A 24,502-nucleotide genomic window follows, 5' to 3' on the forward strand; every position below is an offset into this window, starting at 1 on the left:
GATATTCTTGTGAGGAAGAGTAAATTATTTGTGAAGATTAATTCATTAACATTTGCAATGTCCATTGAGAATGGAAGTAGATCAGGTTAAAATTTTACATACAAAAAGTTTTTCTGATCAAAATTGGTCTTTTCTGGAAAAGAAACTTTTCACAAAAAATTGTCAACACATGGGAAATCTTCTTTTGTGAAATTTACCATGCTATGCATCAGTTTTGATGCATATCATTCCATTGCTAACATTTTTGAATGCTAAAAACATCTTTTTTGGCAGCAAAAATATTTCATATTGATTTCACATTACCTTAACAAACATTCCAATTATTTAAAAAAATCACTGAAAGTTTCATGAAAAACATAAAATGGGTTTATTTCCAACCCAGTGAAATGAAACAATTGAACTTCTCCCCCAAATTGTCTTTTCTTGTGAAATTATAGTTAATTTCTACAATACCTTCCAATTAGAGCTAGTAACAAAAACAAAACAAACAAAAAAAAATAGAGCTCTTTAACATACAAAAGTTTGCAACCTCTTAAAAAAACAAACACGCACACTCCCTTAACTCTGAAAATGCTTGCCAATCACCACTCAATTTCAAACACCCCATGTCTTCACTTTGAAGAAAGGTGACTGAGAAGCAACCACCTATTTAAAATAGAGTGTACTTGTACACCAGGAACATCCTGAGCACATAACATTCCTGGTTTTAGAATCTTTTTCGGTGTTCATAGCAAAGTGGACAGGGATATAATCCTATCATCTGCTCTACAAAAGGGGTCAACTTGCCATTTCTGCACACTGAATCGTCAGCATCTTCTGTATGGGTAATGTGACTGCCATCCAATGGTACCACAGGTTATGTATTTTGCACAGGTTGCACCCATATTTATCCTGTTATACTCTTGCAAGGACAAAGGAAATTTATTTGCTTATCTGTACAATAAGTGGAGTTCTCCGAGATGTGTTGTCCATATATATATTTTACTCTTGGTGTGAAGGCGTTCCACATATTTGCGATCACAGTCTTTTGGCCAGCAACCTCCCCTGGGGCTACACTTGCTCCCTGAGTGTCTTCATAGTCTGTACCAAGGGCACAAAGAGCAGTATGGGCCAACTAGCTCTCAGTTCCGTCTCATCACCCATGGCTGTGAGAAAGAGTGCTTAGTGCCTACATCTTAACACACTTACCTTAACTGTTTTTACTATACTTCTTTCAATTAGTGCTAGATTAGAATGAGTTACTTATTGACCTGTAAGCATATTCTTTTGATAGGTTTCACATGCACCTTGAGTATCACCATGCTCCATACCAAGGGCATAAAGGACAACGGAGCCCAATCACCACTCAATTCCTGTACAGGTAAGTAATTTTTCTTTCTTCCATATTTTTAGACTCATATCTATACATACACACACACACACAGGCACGCTCATTCTATCCTTGGTGACTGACATAGCAGTAACCTAATCTAAGAAGGTTACTGCTCAGCCTAATCAGAGAGATCATAGTACAACTTTGCCAAAATAAGGATCTGACCTTGACGCTTCAAAATGGAATATTTCTTTTTAAAAGTATGGATTGTCCCTCCCACAAGTGGCCACCTTACAGATATCTGTGATAGGAATACTTCACAAAGAAGCTGCAGAAGATGCCTGAGCCCTATTAGAATAAACCTGAACTGCAAAAGTCTAAACTAGCCATATCATAAGAGGACCTAATACAACCAGAAGCTCATTCAGACAGCCTTTGGGCTGAAATTAGATGACTTTCATTTGTTCAGTAACTACTATAATCTATCTCAAGGAAACTATGACAGATTAGTTCTTTGTAAATAAAAGGCAATGCTCCCCCACCGGAGTATGCAACCTAGCTTCTCCTTTATTTGAGTGACGTTTAGGAAAAAATATAAATAGATGGATCATCCAATTCAAATGAAAGTCCATAACCACCTTTCATAGGAATCAGGGTGGGGACAAAAATAATTTCAGAATGAAATATTGTATAGGGTGGGTCTACCACGAGGGCTTCTGTTTCTCCAAATTCATTTTCCTGAGGTAACTACAACCAAAAAGGAGGCCTTCATAAACAGCAAGGAACAGGATGTCACGGGTTCATAAGCAGAGGACTTGCACATGATGCTCCACATGCGCCACTACAGCCCCAAGGGATGAATTCATCACCAGCATGGTTCTGATTGGAAGGTGGCACAAAAATCATTGCAAACGTGACTGGAAGGATTCCACCATCCAAGGTACATCATTTTGTAGTATTAGGAATATCCAGTGGATGTCTGCTCAGAACGTAAACCTATTTTAGCAAATCTTGCATTGCAACAAAGCCCTAATTTTGGGATGGGAGAATAGGGGACTTAGATCTTTTCTTAATGGAAGCTTTCACAGGCAATCTACCTTTTTTTTCCTCCAAGGAGTGATGCTGCTTATTCTCAGAAAACTTTTTGTCTGTGTAAACGTGTGGGACTCACTGCTGCAGCGCCTCCTTCTGGTTGTCTCAGGGAATTAGCTCATCCAGCCTCTGGAGAGCCCTCTGCAGGCTGGTGTCCCATTGCCGCTTGGCCCCCGTGTCCCTCCCAGGATGCCGGTGCCCCTTCAGCTGGGTGCTGCCCCCTGGCAGTACCCCCCCAGTCTGGGTCTCCCCCTACCAGGGGAACCCACACCCACTATCCCCACTTCACCTCAGTCTTGGCTACTGCCCGGTCTCCATCTAGTCCCTGTTCACTGGGGCAGACTGCAGTATAAGCCATTCATCACAGGCAAAGGGGTTTGGACCTGCTGCCTCTGGCTACCCGAGGGCTGCCCCTGCAACCCAGTACCTAATAGGCCTTACCAGGCCTGCAGCCTAGGGCTTTCCTAGGCAGAGCTCCCTGGCTCCCTTGGCCTTTCCCCAGTCCTGCTCCACTCCAGATACCTGGTTAACCTCCCTGCAGCCAGGCCCTTCTCTCTCTCAACGCAGAGACAGACTGTTGAGCTCCTGGCTCCCAGCCTCTTATATAGTGGCAGCTGAGGCCTGACTGGGGCGTGGCCCAGCTGCAGCTGCTTCCCCAATCAGCCTAGTAGCTGCTTTCCCTGCCACAGCCCTCTCCCAGGGCTGTTTTAAGCCCTTCAGGGCAGGAGCGGGGTAACCACCCCGCTATAGTCTGTCTTACCAGAGACAGAAGCTGGATCCTTGAATGATGAACCTCTGGAAATGACAAATCCTGAGCTCACTGAAACACTCATAGAAAAAGGTGGAACTTGTCTAAGGAGTGGGACTAAAATATAGTAGGGCACTTCTGCAGTCAGTCTTATGGAGCTGTAGAACAAAAACATCTGCAAACATACTTCCTTGGCTTCTAAAATCCTTTGCAAAAAGAATTTATGAATAATACATTTGCTGGGGATATGGGAGTCCCTCAGACAAAACAGGACAATAAGCTAACTAACCCACTCTAATTTAAACACTAGCATTTACAAGACATAGGAAAAACAGTGAAGGTAAACACAACAAGTCATGGACACTAGGTTGCTCCATCTCATAGTCATGGGCAGTGAAAGGGAACTGAAAGCTGATTGGGCTTCTCTGCCCTTTATGCCCTAGGAACAGGCACTCAGGGATCATACATGGTTCCCATGGATATTGCTGGCCAAAAGACTCAGATCTCAAGTGCAGAGAGCATTCACACACCAGGAGTGGAATACGTATCTTTACACATAAGTTTATGGACAAACACTCTAAAGAACGTATGTTCCCACAGCCAGCTTACTGAAATCTATTTGGAATAGTTCTCAGTGATGATTCTCCACCGTTTGAAGTTTTGTTCAGAATGTTGTATTACCTTTGTTCTCTAAGGTGAACCAAATGATCATCAAAAAGCCTTCACAATGTATTTTTTATATTGACTTTCTACAAAGTCATGGATCAATTTTTAGATGGCACTGTTTGTTTCCAAAGCACTTAACAGTATTGGTCTTGACTACATTTAAATGGTAGTAATGTAAGAAAATAAGCAAATCAAGTGACACAGGCTAAAATGAAATAACAGACCTGTATGAACGTCTGCTTTGATCTTCACTGTCCTCAAGAAACTGGGAGCGTTGGGCATGCAGTTCAAGTTCTTCTTGTGACTGATCCTGTATGAGGCGAGTAGTCTAGAAATAAAATAGAGATCCAAGATAAATCTTAAATCCAGTAATACTAAAGTCAAGGCATAGAAGTCTGTATCACAGACTTGGGGCAAGTGTACATCTCAAGTATTCAACAGAAATGGTATAAGAGCATAGATTTATAAATACACAAATTCTCTAAGAATTTAGACAGTGGATCTAAATATTAACAATGGACCAGCACTCCTCTACTGTGAGGCAAGGAGGGTAACAAAAGTGCAGAGACAGAAGGGCTACTGGGGTTTACAAAACAGGATAAACAGAGCCAGTACACTACAAATTTGCCCTCTCACTGGGAGTTCCAACTATGTCAAATTTGCAATCAGGTCTTATTGTTTGGGTCATGTAACGGGCAAAATCAAAGAGCAGTCACTATACATAGCCCTTTCATAGGACTAATGACAGCATTGCCTCACAGTGAGGCTGGTACATCATGAAATTTGAAGGAAAAGGAAGCTCTAATGTAGATAGCTAGAAAATACTCACCTAACTCCTCTGGAGATACTAAAACACGTCTTTTGACGTGAACTGGGGGGTTTTCGCCTTACTCTGCAGCATGAGTCACTTACAGGTTTAAACTACAGTAAATGATGAATTTTCTGTAACTTGAAGTCTTTACATCATAATTTGAGGACATCAGCAATTCAGCCAGAGTTTAAGGGTCTATAATAGGAGCAGGCGCGTGAAGTTCTGTGGCCTGCATTGTGCAGGAGATCAGACTAGATGATCTTGATAGTACCTCCTGACCTCAAAATCTATGAATCTAACTTTGCAGTTTGTCAGGTCTTCTGATCCGTGCCCAACATTCATCATAGGAGGATATGATGTGGTTGTATATTATGCAGTTTTATAGCACAGCTATCAGGAAAACAATCTCAAAGTAGTTACAGCATGCATTCAAGTAGGATACAGTAAGGTAATGCTAAGATTATATAATGACAAAGCATGTCATTTGCACCAAAAAATAAAAAAAACCCTGAGAAACATTTAAAAGTCTAACTCATAAGAGTTGTTCCATAAATTAGCATAATGAATATCCGATCTGCCTATGTAAGGTTTTTTCAATGACTCTCATTAAGTGTATCCATAGCATATGCATATCTTGATTTTTAGATTTAAGAAAGGAAACTGCTAGAAAATATAAAATAAAGTGACATGTTTTTATATTCTTAAACATGTAGACAGGGAAACTTATTATTTTGCCTTTTTGGGGTTTTTTCCAGTTTGTTTTGCTTTTGTTGTGTCTTAAAGAAAAATGACTAAGCAAGAAAAGTCTTCTTGAATTTTCCCTCATTTTCTCGGTGCTTTTCATGACCTTCCCCTGGAAGAGGCTAATGTCTTCAAAAGGTCAGCCTCACAGAATGAACAACAATATATTCTATCTTTCATAGATACTCACCACATTAATGGTCTCTGGGTTAGGAACTTGAAGCAGATTTGGTTGATGGTAACTTGTTGAAAGAGCCTGAGACTCAAGTGTGCTTGAATCCTGTAGCTGCTGTACAGCTGAAAATTGATTCTGTTGATTGTAGCTATCATTCACTGTAAAACCTGTCAGAAATTAAAGAAAGTCAAAATCCAAGAATAACGGAAAATGTGTAAAATGGGACAAATAAATAGTGCACTACTTAAACAGTAACTTCAAAAAAAGATTAAATAGTCATTTACGGCAGAAAATTATAATATTACACTCTTCACTAGTAAGCATAAGCAAAATACATAAGCATTGTGGGCATCTAATAAATATTCACAATAATAAGGTTACTTACCATTAGCTGGAGTTCTGTTAGACAATCTCCTCCATAGAACAACAGTTTGAAGTTTCTTTGAGATGCCTCTGTTACCTCAGAGCCTTTGAAATTTTGAATTTCTTGTAGGTAAGCATGCATGTGTCAAACAGGTTGACCCAGCTCCCTTTATCCATGTTGATATCACGCTCCCTTACTTACACTGGAAGCCAATCACAAAGATGCAAAGCTCAGAGGGGAGTATGGCGGGTGAGTGGAGGAGATGACCCAATAGGAGAACTCCAGTTTCAGATAAAGTAACCCCATTTTCTCCTACTTTGGATCTCCTCCACATATTCCCACTCTTTAGTTTATAGTAAAGTAGTGCCTTTTAAAGACAAGTTGCAAAGTAAAAATAAAATTGTGTTTATGTACATGCATAAAGACGGTCTCAAAGATTTTCTCTGTGGTTTTTCTTTGGTAATATCAGATTATAACCTTCCTCTTTGCTGAAGGAACAAATGGGACAGTGCCATCACAAAAGGCTAATTGGAAGCCAGGAAAGTATACCTCAGATTTCAGCCTGTTCTGTCGTCAACATCAAACATAACCCTTTAACAACAAAATAACCAAGAACAAAAACAAGAAAAAGACGACAGAATCTGATATTTCTAATATAAAAAACAAGTACAAATTTTTGGTGGAAAAGAATCAGGCCTTCATTATGCATCATTAAGGAACAGCAAAGGGTACAATTTTATTTTTGCTGTGTCGTTTGCCTTTAATGGACAACAGATGAAGATTATGAAAATAAAGTAGAACTGTACAAGCATATCAAATGACCACAACAGCATCAGAGCCTAAACAGCAATGCTTACAAAATGTTTGCAGATTACTAAGTATCATTAATTGGGATGTGTCAGGTGAAAGCAGAATTTTCCTTCCAGTCCCTCGTACGGTAGTTCTCACAACAGAGAAATACAGTTATCAGTATAGTAAAGTCACAAATAATTGTACGTAAAACCTGCAACTGGCTCTAGTTTATTTATAACTAATCACTCAGTGTAACTGTGCAGCTTATATAACTATTTCTTTCCTAGATCAATCAAGGTTGGAAGAAAATATGATTCAATAAAGTGAAATTCAGAGGAATCTCCAAGAAGAAAAGGATGCAACTTCCGAACCACAACTCCCTCTTTTTTCTAATGGTCAGCTTGCTTAACCGAGGCTGTAGATCATTTATTCACCTGGCTGAGGTAACTTCCAGACTCAGAAGGTACCCTGAAGAACAAAAAAGGTACTCTGAAGAACAGTATCACAGGAGTTTAAAGTAATAATAGAGAAGATTGTTTGGGATCAAATTTATATCTGATAGCAAAGAAAATGTTTCAGCAAGAACATATTCAGGCCACCTTTGAAAAGAACAAGAAATTCAAAAGCAAAAATTGTGACCTTTAGGAGAACTTGCACAATGTCTCCCCCTATCCAAAACCCCCCTAAACTGTTGTTAAATATACCAGAAGAGACCACTTACAAATCCAGTCAAGCCAAGATGAGTTAACACAGTATCTTTTTCCCTAGACAAGGGTGCTAAAATGTCACTATGACTGAACATCATCCATTTCACTTCATGGTTTTACAGCAAAGGAATTATGGACATCCTGAACAATTTCCAAGAAGTCCTGAAAAAATCTCAACGTTTCAAACAAAATGCTCAGAAGGAAGATCTGTACAATAAAAGTTATTGTTTGGTCACATTGAAGTATTAGGCCTTGCTTTTGAAAGAAGTTCTGGACTGAATATAAACTGTTCTGAAGATGCTGAAGGTATCTACCACTACTGTACTTCTACAGTGCATCTATTTTATAGATAGGGACCATAAGGGATGAAGCAACTATGTGTCTTACCAACCATGTCTACATATGAAGTCTGTGACAGAACAAGATATAGAATACAGATCTCCCTGACTCTCAGTTCTGTGCTATAATCAAAAAACCATACTTCTCTCTTGAAGAAACTTACATATCTTCTTCCTTCACCTGACATGGAATAGAGAATATTTGGAACTGAGTAGAGTCACAGAGGCCTATTACTGGAGAATCCCTGTTTGCAGTGTGTTATACAGTGATGGTCTCAGGATATCAGAGAGACAAGGTGTGTGAGGTAATTTCTTTTATTTGGCCAACTTCTGTTGGTGAAAGAAAAGTTTTTATAATAATAATAGTAGTAAACGGAGATATCCTATCTCCTAGAACTGGAAGGGACCTTGAAAGGTCATCAAGTGCAGCCCCCTGCCTTCACTAGCAGGACCAAGTACTGATTTTGCCCCAGATCCCTAAGTGGCCCCCTCAAGGATTGAACTCACAATCCTGGGTTTAGCAGGCCAACGTTCAAATCACTGAGCTATCTCTCCCCATGTTCTGAGCTTACACAGAGCTCTTCAGTCCCTCTCAGTCCTGGATGAGATGCTATACCACTTGCAGTATGATGATCAACTTGTGAAGCTTGCTTTCTTGGCTTGAGGACATTGTCCAAGAAATTTTCTTTCACTTCCACATGAAGTTATTAGAGAAACACTCTGGAAATCAGCTCATTAGAAGAAAAAAAATCTTGCATTAAGGACCACAGACAAACTATAGTATCCCATGGGAAATATGGCATTTGAATTTTCAGTCAGGATCTGGAGTCTTCACTTCCAAAACTGACATCCTTTAAATGGTAACAATTTTCTGGCAAAGGATGCCTCTGAACCTCCAAAGATGTCTTCAAATGAAGAGGAATGGAGAATTCACATGTAGAAGCTATGAAGAAAAACTCAGTGCTTCATCGTTCTTGATGTAGTCAAAACCAGCTCAAGTGAATAATGGATTATGGTGCTGGTCTATACTGCCTTGAGAGGAGGAAATCAAAACTCTTTAAAAAGTAAATAGTAAAAGGAAGGAAGTCTATCTGAACAAAACAGGCATCCTGTAAAAGGCTGTGATCTCTACAAGAACAATGTAATGTATGATCCAGAGAGGCCTCTATAGACCTGCATAGGTCTATGTCTGTTCTCTGACAGATACGGAGGGTGGTTGATTGTTTATTTGAAGCAATAATTATGAAAATGTCAGAACCCTCCAACATTGTTTTATTAAGAAATTACACATTTAACCAATATATTTTACAAGAATTATAACCTATAAATACCAAGGAAAGAAAAGAATGTCTGGGGCTCAAATGTCCTACCTAATTGTCAGGAAAAAGTAACTGAGGAGCATGAAGCACAGATGCAGACATAGGGAGAGGGTCGACCAATTTAACGCATGCATCCGCGCATATGCTTACCTACCTCAAATTCAAAAAAACTGAAGGGCTCCAGGATCTTCAAGGAAACTTCAAAGAGTTGGGAATCTGTGGATGAGATTCCAAGTAGAACAGGAGAAATCTTATACAAATGAGATTTTTATTACGTTTTATAAAACACGTTGAGCAGCATAAATTTCTGTGGTAAAATTGAATATTACTAGGACTCCAAAAAGACAATTTTTTTGGAAAAAGTATTTACCAATCTATATTTCCCAAATGACAAGGAACACACAGAAACTGAAGCATAAATTACATAATACTTTGAGATGAAAACTATGTAATTTCTCAATTTGAAATGAACGACCAAACTGGAAAATTAACAACTGGAGAAAAATCAGTAATTCTGCCTTTTTTTCCATTTGTAAAGACCTCAGATGGGATGGCCAATCACAAAATTCCAATGGACTTTAATGGATCCAGATTGGGCCTGTTTAATAAATTTAGAGACATTAAAACCTTCTCTCAACTCTTGTTTAAAATGCATTGTAACAAAGTATCAAAATCAGCAAAACAAAATAAAATATCCTAAATTGTATAACACATTGAAGTAATAAGAGGCAGTTATATTTTTATAAAGGGAGCTATTTAACTAGACAAGGAATCAAATTAAAAACTGAGTAAATAAAAAACAATAGTAATTCAAATCATTTACGTGTAATTAGGGAGCATCAATAGGTAGTTTCAACCTTAATTACATAATAAGTGCCCATAAATCCAAATTTTAAACCACTCCTCAGTCACAATCAAAAACTGATTACCTTCAAGTTTTGCATACCACATTCTACATTCCACAGGTATTTTTCTGGAAAGATTTGTAAGTATCAGAAAAAATTTTCACATGACACATTAATAACTACAGGTCTTACGGTTGCTTGACCTCCATATTTACACTATAGATTTAATTCGAGAGCGGGGAGCAGCTGCCTGGGCTTCTCGCCTACCCGCCAGGAACAGCATCCTGAACGGGGAACTGGGCAGGCACAGCCGGCTGGGAGCAGGGGGCAGCCAGGCTTTAGCTGTTCAGCTTTCTTGCTCCAGCAAGAGCCCTGAAATTGACAAGATAGCCAACAGCCAATGTAAGTAAGGCAGTGTCTATACAGACACTGTCACCCTAACTATACCGACATAAGACCTATTCCTTTTGTGGAGGTGGAGTTATGATGTCGGTGTAGTTAGGGCACTGTCAGGATATAGATATTCAGGCCTGTCTGCAAAGGCCTATATTTTAAAAAATTTAGGTGTATTTTTATTACTTAGCTAGTTATAAAGGTATAAAAGAAAGAATCAAAATCACTGTCTGCTGGTGTAAGGGCCTTCTCTTAATGTGACAGCCTAAGAACAAGGCCTCAGACTAAGGCCTTCAGCTAAGCAGCTGAGGTCAGCCATAAACTGGAAGTGTATGGTCACATCCTTACATTCCAAACTAGTCACATTAAAATAAGGTGCTATTGGGCTGTTAGGAATACAATCCTGTCCTAATATTCTTATCACCTCCAAAAAAAGGAAAGAGCCTAAAAAATGTAAAAGGAAACTTAGTTTAATAGCATCCTGTCTGGCAAGAATTCACTTATCAATAGCTGGAATGCAGAAAATTCTCATTTCTGTACTGTTCTATCACTGCAGTCTCTACTTCCCTATTGTTTGTCTGTATAATCTCTGTCTGGTTCTGTAATTGTTGGGTGTAAACCAATTAAGGTGGTAGAATATAATTGGTTAAACAATCATATTACTGTATGTTAAAACTGGTTAGTTAAATTTCAGTAATTGTTTTTGTCTGCTGTATAATTAATTTTGTTGGGTGTAAACCAATTAAGGTGGTGGAATATAATTGGTTAAATAATCATATTTCAATATGTTAAAACTGGTTAGTTAAATTTCAGTAAAATAATTGGTTACAGTATAGCTAAGCACAGCTCAAGTTTTACTATATAGTCTGGGAAGGCTCTGTGATGTCGGAGCTGGAAAGGGGGACACTAAGGAAGAAAACTGGAATCATGCTTGCTGGAAGTTCACCCCAATAAACATTGAATTGTTTGCACTTTCAGACTTCGGGTATTGTTACTCTCTGTTCATACAAGAAGGACCAGGGAACTAAGCCCCCAAACAGGCACTTACATCAGCAGGACAAGGCAGTAGTCCGTACTTAGGTTAATGTAAGCTGCCTTACGTCAACCTAAATGAGTAGTGCAGACCAGGCCTGAGTCAGAAATAGGGGTAGGAAACCAAGTGGAGGATGTCAGGGCAGAAGTCTAAGATGAGATATAGTGAGGGGTAATAGAAGACTGGGGACATGGAGCAATGGCATGAAGTAGTACTCCCCAGTCTCTGACTGAAAGACACTGGAAAATATGGGATGATGACAAGGGAGATGGGCAGGATAGGCAGAGCATCCATTCATGAGAGGTTGAAATGAACCTAGAGGTACAAAGGAGATAAGACATGGAATGGGAGCAGGACAGAGAGGACAAAAGGACACACAGGTACATACAAGGGACTAAAGTGAGGTGTTGAAAGGGTGTGGAATGTTTCAGAGGTAAGAAGAGAGATGCATGCAAGGAGACAGGGGAGTACAGAGGTCTTGGGTGGGACATAAGAGGTATTGGAGGAGCCCCCAGGAGATATATCTGAGTTGAGAGGGGCAAGAACAGAGGGAACAAAGAACCAAAAGGGAGGGAAGGAGTTTATCAACCTCAGAAACTTCTAAAACCTTTGAACATTAAAAGTTTGATCTCTAGTAAAATTTCTTGAAGTTTTCTATGTGGATAAGAGCCTCCCTGTAATCATTTACATCATCCACTACCCACCCCTTATCCCATCCAGGTATACATTTCCCCATCACACACATCTCTCTTTTGGACTTGCTGAAATTTTCAAAAGATGAGCCCCATTTTGGTGGGCCTTGTAAAAGAACAGAACTTCCCTTCTGCAGACTTTATATGACAGCCATATTAAAAACTTTTGGTGTTCACTGGAAGACAGGACCATTCCTGAACAAAAATTTATTTAAAAAAACCTGAAGTTGAAAGTAAGTTGCAGTGGAGTCTAGAGAAAAGACGGTTACCTACCTTTTCATAACTGTCATTCTTCAAGATGTGTTGTTCATGTCCATTACACATTAGGTGTGTGCGCACCGCGTGCACAGACATCGGAAACTTTTTCCCTTAGCGGCTCCTGTCGGATCAGCAGGGGAGCTCCCTAGAGTGGCGCCTCCATGACAGTGCATATATACCCCTGCTGACCCGACCCAGCCTCAGTTCCTTCTTTCCAGTGACTCCAACAGAGAGGAAGGAGGGTGAGAAGTGTAATAGACGTGATCAACACATCTCAAAGAACAACAGTTACAAAAAGGCACGTAAGCATCTTTTCTTCTTCGAGTGCTTGTTCACGTCCATTCCACATTAGGTGACTCACAAGCTTACCATAGGAGGAGGGTAGGAGTCATGGAACAATTGATTGGAGAACACCCCTGCCGATTGCCATGTCATCTCTGTCCTGCTCATTGACCACGTAGTGGACTGTGAATGTGTGCATCGAGGACCAGGTGGCTGCTTTACAGATCCCCTGGATTGGGACCTGAACCAGGAAAGCTGCTGAAGATGCTTGCACCCTGGTCGAGTGGGCCGTGATTGTCGGGGCTGGAACCTTGGCGAGTTCGTAGCACACGAAAATATAGCCCGCAATCCATGACGATATACGCTGTGCCAAGACCAGAAGACTTTTCATTCTGTCGGCTATGGGGACAAACAACTGCGTCGACTTGCAGAAAGGCCTAGTCTGCTCCAAATAGAACACCATGGTCCTTCGGACATCCAGAGTGTTCAGGCTACGGTGGCTCGGGTCCGTGTGTGGTTTAGGAAAGAATACTGGCAAACAAATGTCCTGGCCCACATGAAATTGGGAGACTACCTTAGGGAGGAATTTAGGGTGTGGCCTGAGTTGCACATTGTCCTTATAAAAGACTGTATAAGGCGGTTCTGAGGTGAGGGCCCTCAACTCAGACACCCTCCTTGCGGACGTAATGGCCCCCAGGAACACCACCTTCCAGGAGAGGTGGAAGAGAGCAAGAGGTGAGGGGCTCAAATGGAGGGCCCAGGAGCTTAGAGAGTACCAGATTTAGGTTCCAGGGTGCAACCGGCAGGTGCAAGTAAAGGAATACCCTCTCCAGTCCCTTGAGGAACCGCATCGCCATGGAGTTAGAAAACACCAAACACCCAGATTCCCCCAGGCGGAACACTGAAATGGCCGCCAGATGCACCCTGATCAAGGAAGGAGCGAGACCTTGATGCTTGAGGTGCAGGAGGTATTCTAGGATGACTGGAATGGCAGCCTGGAGTGGCTGTACCTGCTTAGACTCACATCAGCATTAGAATCTTTTCCACTTAGCTAGGTAGGTCCCCCTAGTGAAGGGTTTTCTACTGCCAAGGAGAATTTGCCTTATCGGAAGAGAGCACTGGCTCTCCATAGCATTCAGCCACAGAGTTTCGACACCATGAGATGCAGAGACTGCAGATCCGGGTTGAGCAGGTGCCCGCAGTCCTGCATGATGATATCCTGGTGCAGGGCCAGGGCAATCGGGGCAGCCACTGACAGCTCTAGCAGGGTCATAAACCAGTGTTGATGAGGCCAAGTGGGGGCGATCAAAATTATCGTTGCCTGGTCCCTGTGAACTTTGAGGACTCTGTGGATGAGTGGAAGCAGAGGAAAGGCGTACTTCAGACTCCCGCCCCAAGTGATTGCGAACGCATCTGTGACCATCCGGGCTGTGGTTATGGAACGAACAAAACTGTGGACATTGGCTGTTGTCCTTGGTGGCAAAGAAGTCCATTTGGGGAAAACCCCACTTTTGGAAGACCACTTGCAAGATGCCCAACCTCATCGACCACTCGTGCATGCAGTACAACCTGCTGAGGCGGTCCGCCAGCTCATTCCGTGCTCCCAGGAGGTATAACACTTCAAGATGGATGGAGCAGGCTATCCAGAAGTCCCACAGGAGAAGAGCCTCATGGCAGAGGGGAGAGGAGAGGGCTCCACCCTGCTTGTTTATATAAAACGTGGCGGTGGCGTTGTCTGTCAGAACTGTCATGCTGTGATCTTCCAAAGTCGCATGAAAGGTTTGGCAGGCTAGACGAACCGCCCTGAGCTCCTTCACATTGATGTGGAGCAACACTTCATCCCTGGACCAAAAGCTCTGTGGCCTTAGGTCCCTTAAGTGAGCCCCCTGGCCAAGGTCTGACACGTCTGTCACTAGTGTAAGAGCAGACTGCGGCACAGTGGAAGGGATACCCTTGCATACCTACTGGCCGATTCACTCACCAGCGCAGGGAGTCCAACGCCTGGGCAGGAACCATCACGATAAGTCTAGGGGATCTCTGCCCAGGTGATACAATCGGGCGAGCCAGGCTTGTAAAGTCCTGAGCCTCAGCCAAGTGTACTTGACCACGTAAGTGCACACCGCCATGTGCCCTGGGAGCTGTAGACAGCATCTGACTGTAGTAGTTGGAAACCTTAGTACTGAGTCTTCCATGCGCTGGATGGCCAGGAATCTGGGTTCTGGGAGGCTCGCTCGCGCCTGCCCCAAGTCCAGCACTGCCCCGATGAACTCTAGCCTTTGAGTTGGTATCAGGGAAGACTTGGGCATGTACGAGGAGACCCAGTCTAAGGAATGCGTCCAGGGCCACCGTTACATGGGAACAGACCTCTTCTTTGGACTGACCCACGAGGAGCCAATCATCGAGGTACAGGTATACCCATATTCTCCTCTTTTGCAGAAAGGCTGCCACTACTGTTGTGCATTTCGTGAACATGCAGGGCGCTGCCACCAAGCTGAATGGGAGGACCATAAACTGCTAATGGTGCTGGTTTATGGCAAACCGCCAGTAAGTCAAGTGAATGGCAATATGAAAGTATGCGTCTTTCATGTACAGGGCAGCATACCAATCCCCTGGATCCAGGGATGGAATAATAATGCCCAGGGAGACCATATGGAAGCGGACCTTGACTAAGAATTTGTTGAGCCCGCAAAGGTCTAAAATGGGCCGAAGCCCCCCGCCCCTCCTTTGCCTTGGGGATGAGAAAATAAACAAGAGTAAAACCCTTCCCCCCTTAGTTCCTGAGGGACTTCCTCCACCGCACCTGCCTTGAAGAGCAACTGAACCTCCTGCATAAGGAGTTGCTCGTGAGAGGGGTCCCTGAAGAGGGACAGGGAAGGAGGGTGAATAGGAGAGAAGGAGAACTGCAGCATGTATCCCACTTGTACCATGCATAAGACCCAATGATCCGATGTTATATGGGACCATGCATGGGAGAAGTGGGACAATTGGTTCAAGAAACATGGGGAAGGATCCGGGAGCTGGGGTGGGAGCGCACCTTCAAAATCCCTGCTTATTGCCAGGCTGGGGCTTGACCTGGCCCTGGCCCTGGCCAGGTGTGTTGTTCCACCTGCGCCTATTGTCCCTGCTCCTGCCTAGGACAAGGCTGGTAACCACCTCAGCAGTGGCAGTGAGGCTTGAACAGCTTCCTCTGAGTCGCCAGGGTGTGCATTCCCAACAACTTGAGGGTGGCCTGGGAGTCTTTGAGGCTATGCAGCCTGGCATAAGTCTGATCCGAAAAGAGGCCAGACCCTTCAAAGGGGATGTCCTAGAGGGTATTCTGGACCTCTGGGAGGGAGGCCCAAAGCCTGAAGCCACGCCGAGCACCGCATCACCACACCCGAGGCAATCATTCTGGCTGCTGCGTCTGCCGAGTCCAGAGAGGCCAGTACAGAGGTCTTGGCTACTGCCTTTCCCTCTTCTACGAGGCCCGTAAACTCAGGCTGAGAGCCCTGGGGCAAGCGGTCCTTAAATTTTGAAACTGCCACACAGGAGTTGAAATTGTGCCTGTTCAGGATCGCCTGCTGGTTTGCAATCCATAACTGAAGGCCCCCCAGAGGAGTAGACCTTCCTTCCGAAGAGGTCCAAATGTTTAGCCTCCTTGGCCTTGGGAGCCAGGGCTTGCTGACCATGACGCTCCCATTCATTAACAGCTGAGACAACCAGAGAACAGGGGGCCAGATGACAAAAGAGGAACTCGCAGCTCTTGGAAGGGGTGAAGTACTTCCTCTCTACCCCCTTGGCCGTTGGTGCGCTGGAGGTTGGGGTTTGCCAGACAGTCTTGTAGTTGGTCTGGATTGTCTTTATGAGTGAGAGCACAATTTTGGAGGGACCCTCAGGGCTTAAGATGTCCACCATAGGATCCTCCTGCTCAACCGCCTCCTCCGCCTGTAGGCCCAAGTTCTGGGCAACGCTGCAGAGCAGCTCCTGGTGCGCCCTGTGGTCTATCGGAGGAGGCCACAACACTGCAGTGCCCACCACAGCCTCATCTAGGGATAAGGAGCTGCTGTGCCTCTTCCACCCTGCCAGGTTGATTGTCCCCAGGATGGCACCAGGCTCGGCATCGCTTCCACTTACCAGTGCTCCAGAGAAGTGTCCGATGGTCTGGACACCGTGGCCTCCTTAGCTGTCGAGGGGTGCCTGGGCAGGGACCGGGACCGATGCACCGAATACACAGACCTCGAAGCTCGAGGAGGTCTCTTGCTGTTGATGATAGGCCCACAGGATCCAAAAGGGCCATTGTCCTGGTGGGCCCCATTGGGGTTGCAACACTGTCTGGGGCTCCCTGCCCATTGGCACCCTGCAGATGTAGCTGAAGCCGCCTGAGTCGACCTCAGACTCCAACCTCAATGGCCAAGGCGGTGCAGTGGCTTGGGTGTCTTCGGGAGGCTGGAGAACGGCTCCTCACTGACCAGGATCGGTACCGATGCTCTTGGGACCAGGATTGGTGCCTTCTGCCTGGGGCCAGTGATCTCAGCCTTATGTCCCTTCGGTGCCGGCCTAGCGACGGCGCCGGGGAGCAGTGCGCCGACGGGGCAGGGGCCACATGCTGGCTCAGCTCCAGTGTCACCAAGTCCCGCTGGGTCAAGGGCATCTGGGAGTCCACGGAGGCTGGGCTTGACCAGGAGCGGTGCCGGGAGCAGTGCCAGGGCGATGACCTCGAGCGGCACACCATTGCCGGCTTCCCTTTGGATGGCACCTTGGTGATGGTACCAGAGGCTTCTCCTTGCCTGAGAGGGGGCTTGCAGCCAACAGCTCAATGAGGTCCTTTGCCACCTCAAAGGTGTCTGGCGTAGAGGGCTGTTCTAGAATCTCCTCCATCCCTTCATTGGCACTCAAACCACTTAGCCCAGGGCTCGACAGACCTGCGCCACCGGAGCTGGTGTATGTCCTGGGGCTGCACTGCCCCTCTGAGTGCCCAGGCCCTTGGAAGGCGCCGCCTTCTTATGCAGGGAGCGCCCCCTGTCACCTTTTGGCTGCCCCTTCAACCATGCCGGAGAGGTCAAGCAGTGTCGGGGCCAGTCCTGCTTCCTTGGTGCCGCAGGCTTACGATGCCCCACCGGCGCCGGATCACGGACTGACGCCGGGGCAAAATGCACCGAGGACGCTGAAGCCGGACACTCCAAGGCCGAAGGTTGCAGTACGGCCTCCACAAGCAACTGCTTGAGGAGAAAGTCCCTTTCTTTCTTAGTCTTGGACTTGAATGCCTTACAGACCTTGCAGCGCTCAGTCTGGTGCAATTTTCCCCCAAACAATGGAGACGCGAGTCATGGTGGTCACTACTCAGCATAGGTTTGCGGCACAAGCCTTAAACCCCTGGGCCTGTGGCATGCCCCGCAGCCCGGGACTGGTGCTGGAAGCAACTTTCAACTCTAACAAAGGAGACTTAAGTATCTAACAACTAAGAAGTGCTAACTACTACTAACTGCTACAACTGTGCTAAGGGATCACTCGCAAGCAAGAAAGAGTTGTTCCAATGCCACCACAGAGGGTAATAAGGAACTGAGGGGGAGGGTCGGGCGGGGATATATATGCACCAGCATGGAGGTGCCACTCTAGGGGGCTCCCCTGCCGACCCGATGGGAGCCGCTAAGGGGAATAGTTTCCAACGTTCGTACACCTAATGTGAAATGGATGTGAACAAATAGTCTAAGAAGAACATGCAAAATTATTATGCTTCCTTTAAAAAATGTTTTTACAGCTTCAAAAAGCTCCAGGGTTAAGGCATCATAAATGATTAGTTCAGGGATCCAGCCAGTTCTTAATGTTATTATCCTTCCCTCACTCATTCTAATACTACCAGATTTACACCACTTGCCCAGCTTTGATAACCCCCTCCCCCCCGACAACATTTGCAAAAATACATGTAAACATCAAAATAATAAATTAAATAGGAGATTTTTGACTTTTGCATATATTTTTGCAAATTTTAAAGGGCACTGCTATGGCAGTATGTAAATTTGATAAACTAATGCTGTGCATTTTTAATACCTGGTGCTTTTTCATCAATAATCTCAAAGTGCTTTACAAACATTAAGTAAGCCTCAATGCCTTTGTGAGGTAGGAAAACATTACTGGGTTCCATTAATATGTTGTTTAGTTGAGACAGAAGATGCTATGAAGACAGCCCATGGTCACTCAAACTAGGAACAGAATACAAAATGCCTGACTATAAATCTCATGCTGTAACCACTAGATAGAGATCATTTTAAAGGAAAACCTAGACAAGTTTAAATAGCCAAAAACTCAATTTTTTCAGATTACAAGGTCTATTTTCAAAATAGTTAAGATCAGGTTTTCAGTAGGTCTCCTTTTGTGCATGCACGAATGGGACAGCTAAACACATGGTTACCCATATTCTGTGTCCACAGAAGTGAAGCTTTTAATAATTCTAACACTTTAGGGCCAAATTTACTAAGAGCTGTAATTTAAAATTTTTTTATCTATAACTAACCTTGTGATAACCCTTGCTGATCAAATGACTGTTGTGTTAGAGTTTGCTGTTCGAACTGATTGATGTTCTCCTGTAAAGCATGTTGGGATGTCACAAACCTATCTGAAATCAGGAACATAAATTAAAAAAAAAAATACATTAATTAGGTACATATCACAAATAAATTTATTTAATATGTCATTATTCAAGTTATTTAAATCTTTTTATTTTAAAATTATCTGTCAGGTGCAGTCCTGCAGATTTAAATCTTTAGGTTTTGTTGTTGTTTTTTTTAAGTTTTAATTTTTTTAATCAACTCTATTGATCAACTGCGAACACAAGCATCTCATTTAACCAGATCTACCTAACTTTCTGATACTGGCAGTGGCAACTAACACAATATTTTGTATTCTCTCCACCAACTGTGCACGTGTGCTTTGATAACACCCTGAAAAGTTGTGCTGGAAGATGGTGATTTAGAGAGAATATGTTTGCGTAAAGTATTACACAGCATATTTTTGTGATATATTGTTTAGATTTGTTTGCCAAATAGAAATGGGTACGGGTTAATATAAAATATTTTATATTTCCCAGTATATTTTACAGAATTATGCAGGGTAAGAAAAATTAACTCATTTACGTGAATTTTAAGTAATTATTGTACACTTTTACAGAAAGAATATGTGTTTCTAAACCATTATTTCAGATGTCTTAAAACCAAATTCATAAACATTTTCAAGATAAAATAATTTAGAAACTTCACCTAAAACTGATTTTTTCTTTAGTGTAGTTTTTGATGTTCTGAATATATACCTTCATCTTGCTCTAAAGATTGGTCAGTCAATTGTTGTCCCAGTCCTGTTTCTTCTGTGGCTACCACCTGCTGCTGGTCTAGTTCTAAAATAGCTTCCTGATCTGTTGTGACAGCTTCTGGCTGCTGCAGCTCATCACTTTCAATCTCTACTTGCATCTGAGTGGAAACATGAATGCTTTGCTGATCTACTGTTGAATCATCTATTGAAGCAGCTTGCTGGTGCTGCTGAAGCTGCTGTGCAAGCTCATACCTGAGAATGAAAGAAGAGATCTTTTATTAGCAAATGATGCACACACCTAGACACTATTTTAGCTCTTTATATGACATTTTTACTATTTTATCATCATTTATTTGTACTAAAGTAGTGCCTAGGAACTTCAGTTATAGACCAAGACCCATTATACTAGATGCTAACAAGGGCTTTTTCCTAATTCATTATGCCAAACTACTCTTAACTCTTCTAGAACCCAGATAACAAAAAACATAGCTCCTAAATCAAAGCTAGTTTTCAAGGAAGCTTTAAGGATGAACTACTGCAATGTACTGAAAGAGTTGGAAAAAAAAAAAAAAGTTTTACACCTACCTATGAGTTTTCATGTGCTTTTTGCAGTTTAATGAAGTTTTGAATGTTTTTTGACAATATGGACACATATATGGTCGAAGATCATTATGAATCCCCATGTGTCGCCTTAGGCTACCACCAGTAGTGAAGGCCCCATTACATATAAGACACTTAAAAGCTTTCAATCCAGTATGAGTTCTAATATGTGCTTTTAGCACTCCAGCCGAGACAAAACCTCTTCCGCACTGAGAACACTTAAATGGCTTCTCACCGGTGTGTGATCTTTTAAAAAAAAAAAAGCAAAAGCACAAATTGCATTTACAGCAAAATAAGAAAAAACATAACCAAAGAGCACCTAACATTTTGTTCAACAAAACCTGAAAATATAAGTTTAAAAATGGTTATATAACTACACTTAAGCACATAATAATAGGCAGAGTCAGTAGAAACTTCTCACTTAGAACTTTGCCAAACTTAGAATATTTGAGCTGAAATTCTGCCAAAATGCCAACCTTCTGCCTAAGTATTAAGTATTACTACTACTGGAAAATTTCAGCTAAAACAATTCCAACATTTCCAAGAATGAGGTCAGGAAAAAATGCTGGTGACCTTTTTTTGACCTCTAGTGCCACCATGCTTTGGAGCAGGGTCATGAAATTAGGCCAGGGTAGCCTTTATATCCAGGATATGCCTGTTGCTGTTCCCATGAAAATACATGCAAATTTAGTCAAGTCTGAAAAATCTCAGTTTGCAAATGCTCAGTTGAGACTTGCAGCTAAATTCCCTGAAGATTTTGTCCACAGTGAGCGTGCTCCAACTCAGGGCTGAGTAGGCCCTGGGCTGCTGTGAGCTGAAAGCAGGGAGACTGTCTCTTCTGTGCACACACTGCCCTCCCTAACCTGGTTGGGTCCAGCAGCTCCCTGATTAAAATGCAGAGTCAGACAGGGATGGAGTGGGAGAGCAGATTGGGAGAAGGAACAAGGGCAGGGAAATGCAACTAAGAAGTGGGGTATTGAAACTCGGAGCCAATGGGTGAAGGTGAAGATTGAAATCAGACAAGGAGCTGATGGGGAGGGAAACCAAGACCAGCTGTGCAAGGAGACCGGTGCTTGTATGAGGAGCTTGAGTGTAGAGAATGGAACTGGAACTAAGGAGACATGATTGGAGCGGGCAAAATTTGGAAGCGATGGGGTACAAAGGATCAATCTTGCAGGAGAGGGGAAGTAGAATTGGCAGAACAGTATGACTACTATATCACTCCTTATAGACCCTGGAATGGAATCCAATACTCCTGAGTCTCACCATACCTCCATCAGCAAATACCTGTGGCACCTACTGCCAAAATGTAGGTCTCATCCCCTACTAGTGCTGATTCACAGAGAGGATGACAACCTACTATTGCTATAAGTAACTCAGTTAGCTCAAAAGGCAAAGGTCTGTGTAGTGGAGCTAAAGGTTTCAACTTTGCAGATGAACCATGTGGGTGCCAATATGATGACAAATGAAACTTTGTTTTTTCAATTTTCTTTTTTTTTAAAACCAAGAAATTACACTCACCTCCCTATACACACAAAGCCGACCTTCAAAGAATATTAAGGTTGTAAAGTCAAGCACTAAAAAGTTTGGAAATGCCAGAATTAAGACTGCCTGTTTAATCTTATGGTCTTTAATTACATGATCAGATTTTTCCCCACAGGAATTATACTACATGCATAATGCATACCCAAAATTATTTTTTGAATTGAACCTCAAACAACCAGTAAGAAAGTATGCACTGATAACCACTAGTTGTGAACTGCGTGCACAGAAAAATGTGCATGCAGTTACAAGCCCAGTTTCCTTTTCTGATTTCAACAGTTAAACATATAATTGGCCCCCTTTACCATAACTCACTCAATTCGTGCAGTAAATGTCCATACAACTGCTTGCACATTTTTGTACATAGGTTAGAAAAACCAGGAGCTTAAGAGTCAATAGGATAAATTCTGCACTAATATGCCCAAGCAACCCCACTGATATTGATGGCAGTGCACAGAGTACAAGTTAGCCAAAAATCTGGATCAACCTGACTGCTTAAAGTTAATTCTGTAGTTTCACTAGCAAAGGACAGCAAGATAGTAAAGCTGAAGCCTTAGCAAGGAGTCCTATACAAACACCTCCCACAAATTATTCTTCCATTGTAACTGTCCTCACATTAAATAACTTTTATTAAATACATTTCCTTTCTCTTTTGTGTTTACTTTACCTGATATGTTGCTTAAGATGGCAAGATTTTTTATATGCTCGATTGCAGTAATAACACTTGTATGGCCTGTCTGCTTCATTTCCAAAACTATTATTAAAATAACTTTGGAAAAACTGGCTATTCCTTGGGATTGGCTGGATAAGACCTGCATGTATAAAACAAAAAAAACAAAATGGGATCATTTGGTAAAGCTGCAATGGTATAAAGAGATTAAACATTTTAAAAAAATACATATTATTAAATATAGTAAATCGGTAGTAACAGAAAAAAACCTAAACATCTTTACAATATCTATTTAAAATTACATGTGGTACCTTAGCTGCACAGTTCCTTCTAGCACTAATGGCTCCAGCCCCTTACAGTAAGCTGCAAATACAATCCTCTGAGTCCATATTAGACATTTATTTCCAACAAAATCCAAAATAAGTTCAATAAAACCCAATTTATTTACTAATTCACTACCAACTGACTGAAGTCCTATATACGGATCTTATTTCAGTCATTTCACATGACACTTTAATTAGCTAGATTTCATTTTGTCCCACTGCTGTGTAATTTTGTTACATGAGATTTAATTGGAAGAGTTTATATAAGTGATACCCCATCACTGCAGCACTGGTCTTCCTCACATTACATTAAACCTACATTTGAAACAGAGAATGGAAATTATCAGTGCTTGTTTGCCCAACACCTACCTCCACTAATTGATGGGTTATCTTTTCAGTGCCATCACAAATTCATTGGGGAAAAAAAAAACAAACCTTATTTAAACAGATGCTGTTTATACACTGTACCCTGAAGACAGCCAACTTCAGCTCTGCAAAATGAGGAGAGTTCCTGCTACTAACTGTCCAAGTCTTAGTCTCAGAAAATTCACAAAAGAACCCCTTCTCAAATGATGTGACAGAATGTGAGGAATAGCAGATTTATCAAGTAAAAAGGTCCAAAACCATTCACACATCTTTGAACTGAAAACAGAGTCCTGTGCAAAGCAGTAGGGTGCAATCTTGTAAAAAGTTACTGTACAATTTACTTTTTTACTAAGAGGCTACATAAATCCGTTTGTGCTGCTTAAATTCACAGAAATAGCCAGTTTTCGCCATCTTCTAGCTCAGGGGTTTTCAAACTTCATTGCACTGCGACCCAGTTCTGACAACAAAAACTACTACACAACCCGTGTCCTGTATTACTTTAGATTCTAGAGACTAGAATCAGGACCAGCATTAGGAAGTGGTTAGCAGGATAATTGTCCACCCACCATTCTAGCTCTTCAGCCTGTCCACCCACCATTCTTCCTAACAGGTGTTTTATTTCTCCCCACAAAGGAAAGTTTAGAGGGTTTCTTCTGCCTAGCTCCACACTGCTATCCTTGAAGGTAAAAGCACGAGAGTAGAGGAACATCCTTTGGGATTAAAAACAGCAGCTAAGAAGAGAATATGTGACCAATGAATTTCTTTTAGCACTGTTTTGTTGGGTGGGGGGGGAGGAGCAGGAGAGGCCTACAGGAGATGATCTGGGTCTTCTAAATCAAACAGGAACAGAGCTTCACTTGGCAAGTGCTTTTCCTGCTGTGTTGTTCCTAAACCTTGATAGAAGTAGAGCTCCTCTCAATAGAGACTTAACAACTATAGATGACGATCGCCTCCTCCTGCAAACCTATCCTTGCCCCTCTCCAAAATAGTGTTTCTATCCCCTTTCTTGCAGCTTAGGATCCATATCACAATGGTATGGAGCTACCATCAAAATTTTAAACTGTACAGGTGGCTCCACACAAATTAGTATTTAGAGATCTCTCTCTCTCTCACACACACACACACACACACACACACACACACACACACACA

The 24,502-nt window shown here is 42.5% G+C and overlaps 1 protein-coding gene across 11 annotated transcripts in view; it reads right to left on the reverse strand.

The window, feature by feature from the left end:
• ZNF236 (zinc finger protein 236) overlaps positions 1-24,502 on the reverse strand; it is a 194,944-nt gene that overhangs the window by 97,398 nt on the left and 73,044 nt on the right. For all 11 annotated transcript variants that reach the window (XR_003999074.1, XM_030552614.1, XM_030552613.1 and 8 more), the window contains exons 13-18: positions 22,659-22,803; positions 20,435-20,695; positions 19,851-20,101; positions 19,059-19,160; positions 5,561-5,712; positions 4,043-4,146 (exon numbers count right to left, since the gene is read on the reverse strand). Coding sequence is in view for 10 of the 11 variants with exons in the window: in XM_030552614.1 (XP_030408474.1) it covers positions 4,043-4,146; positions 5,561-5,712; positions 19,059-19,160; positions 19,851-20,101; positions 20,435-20,695; positions 22,659-22,803 (1,015 nt within the window). In the remaining variant the exon portion in view is untranslated. The remainder of the gene's footprint in view (positions 1-4,042; positions 4,147-5,560; positions 5,713-19,058; positions 19,161-19,850; positions 20,102-20,434; positions 20,696-22,658; positions 22,804-24,502) is intronic.

Source organism: Gopherus evgoodei, chromosome 2, assembly GCF_007399415.2.
Source record: "Gopherus evgoodei ecotype Sinaloan lineage chromosome 2, rGopEvg1_v1.p, whole genome shotgun sequence".
NCBI lineage: Eukaryota > Metazoa > Chordata > Testudines > Testudinidae > Gopherus > Gopherus evgoodei.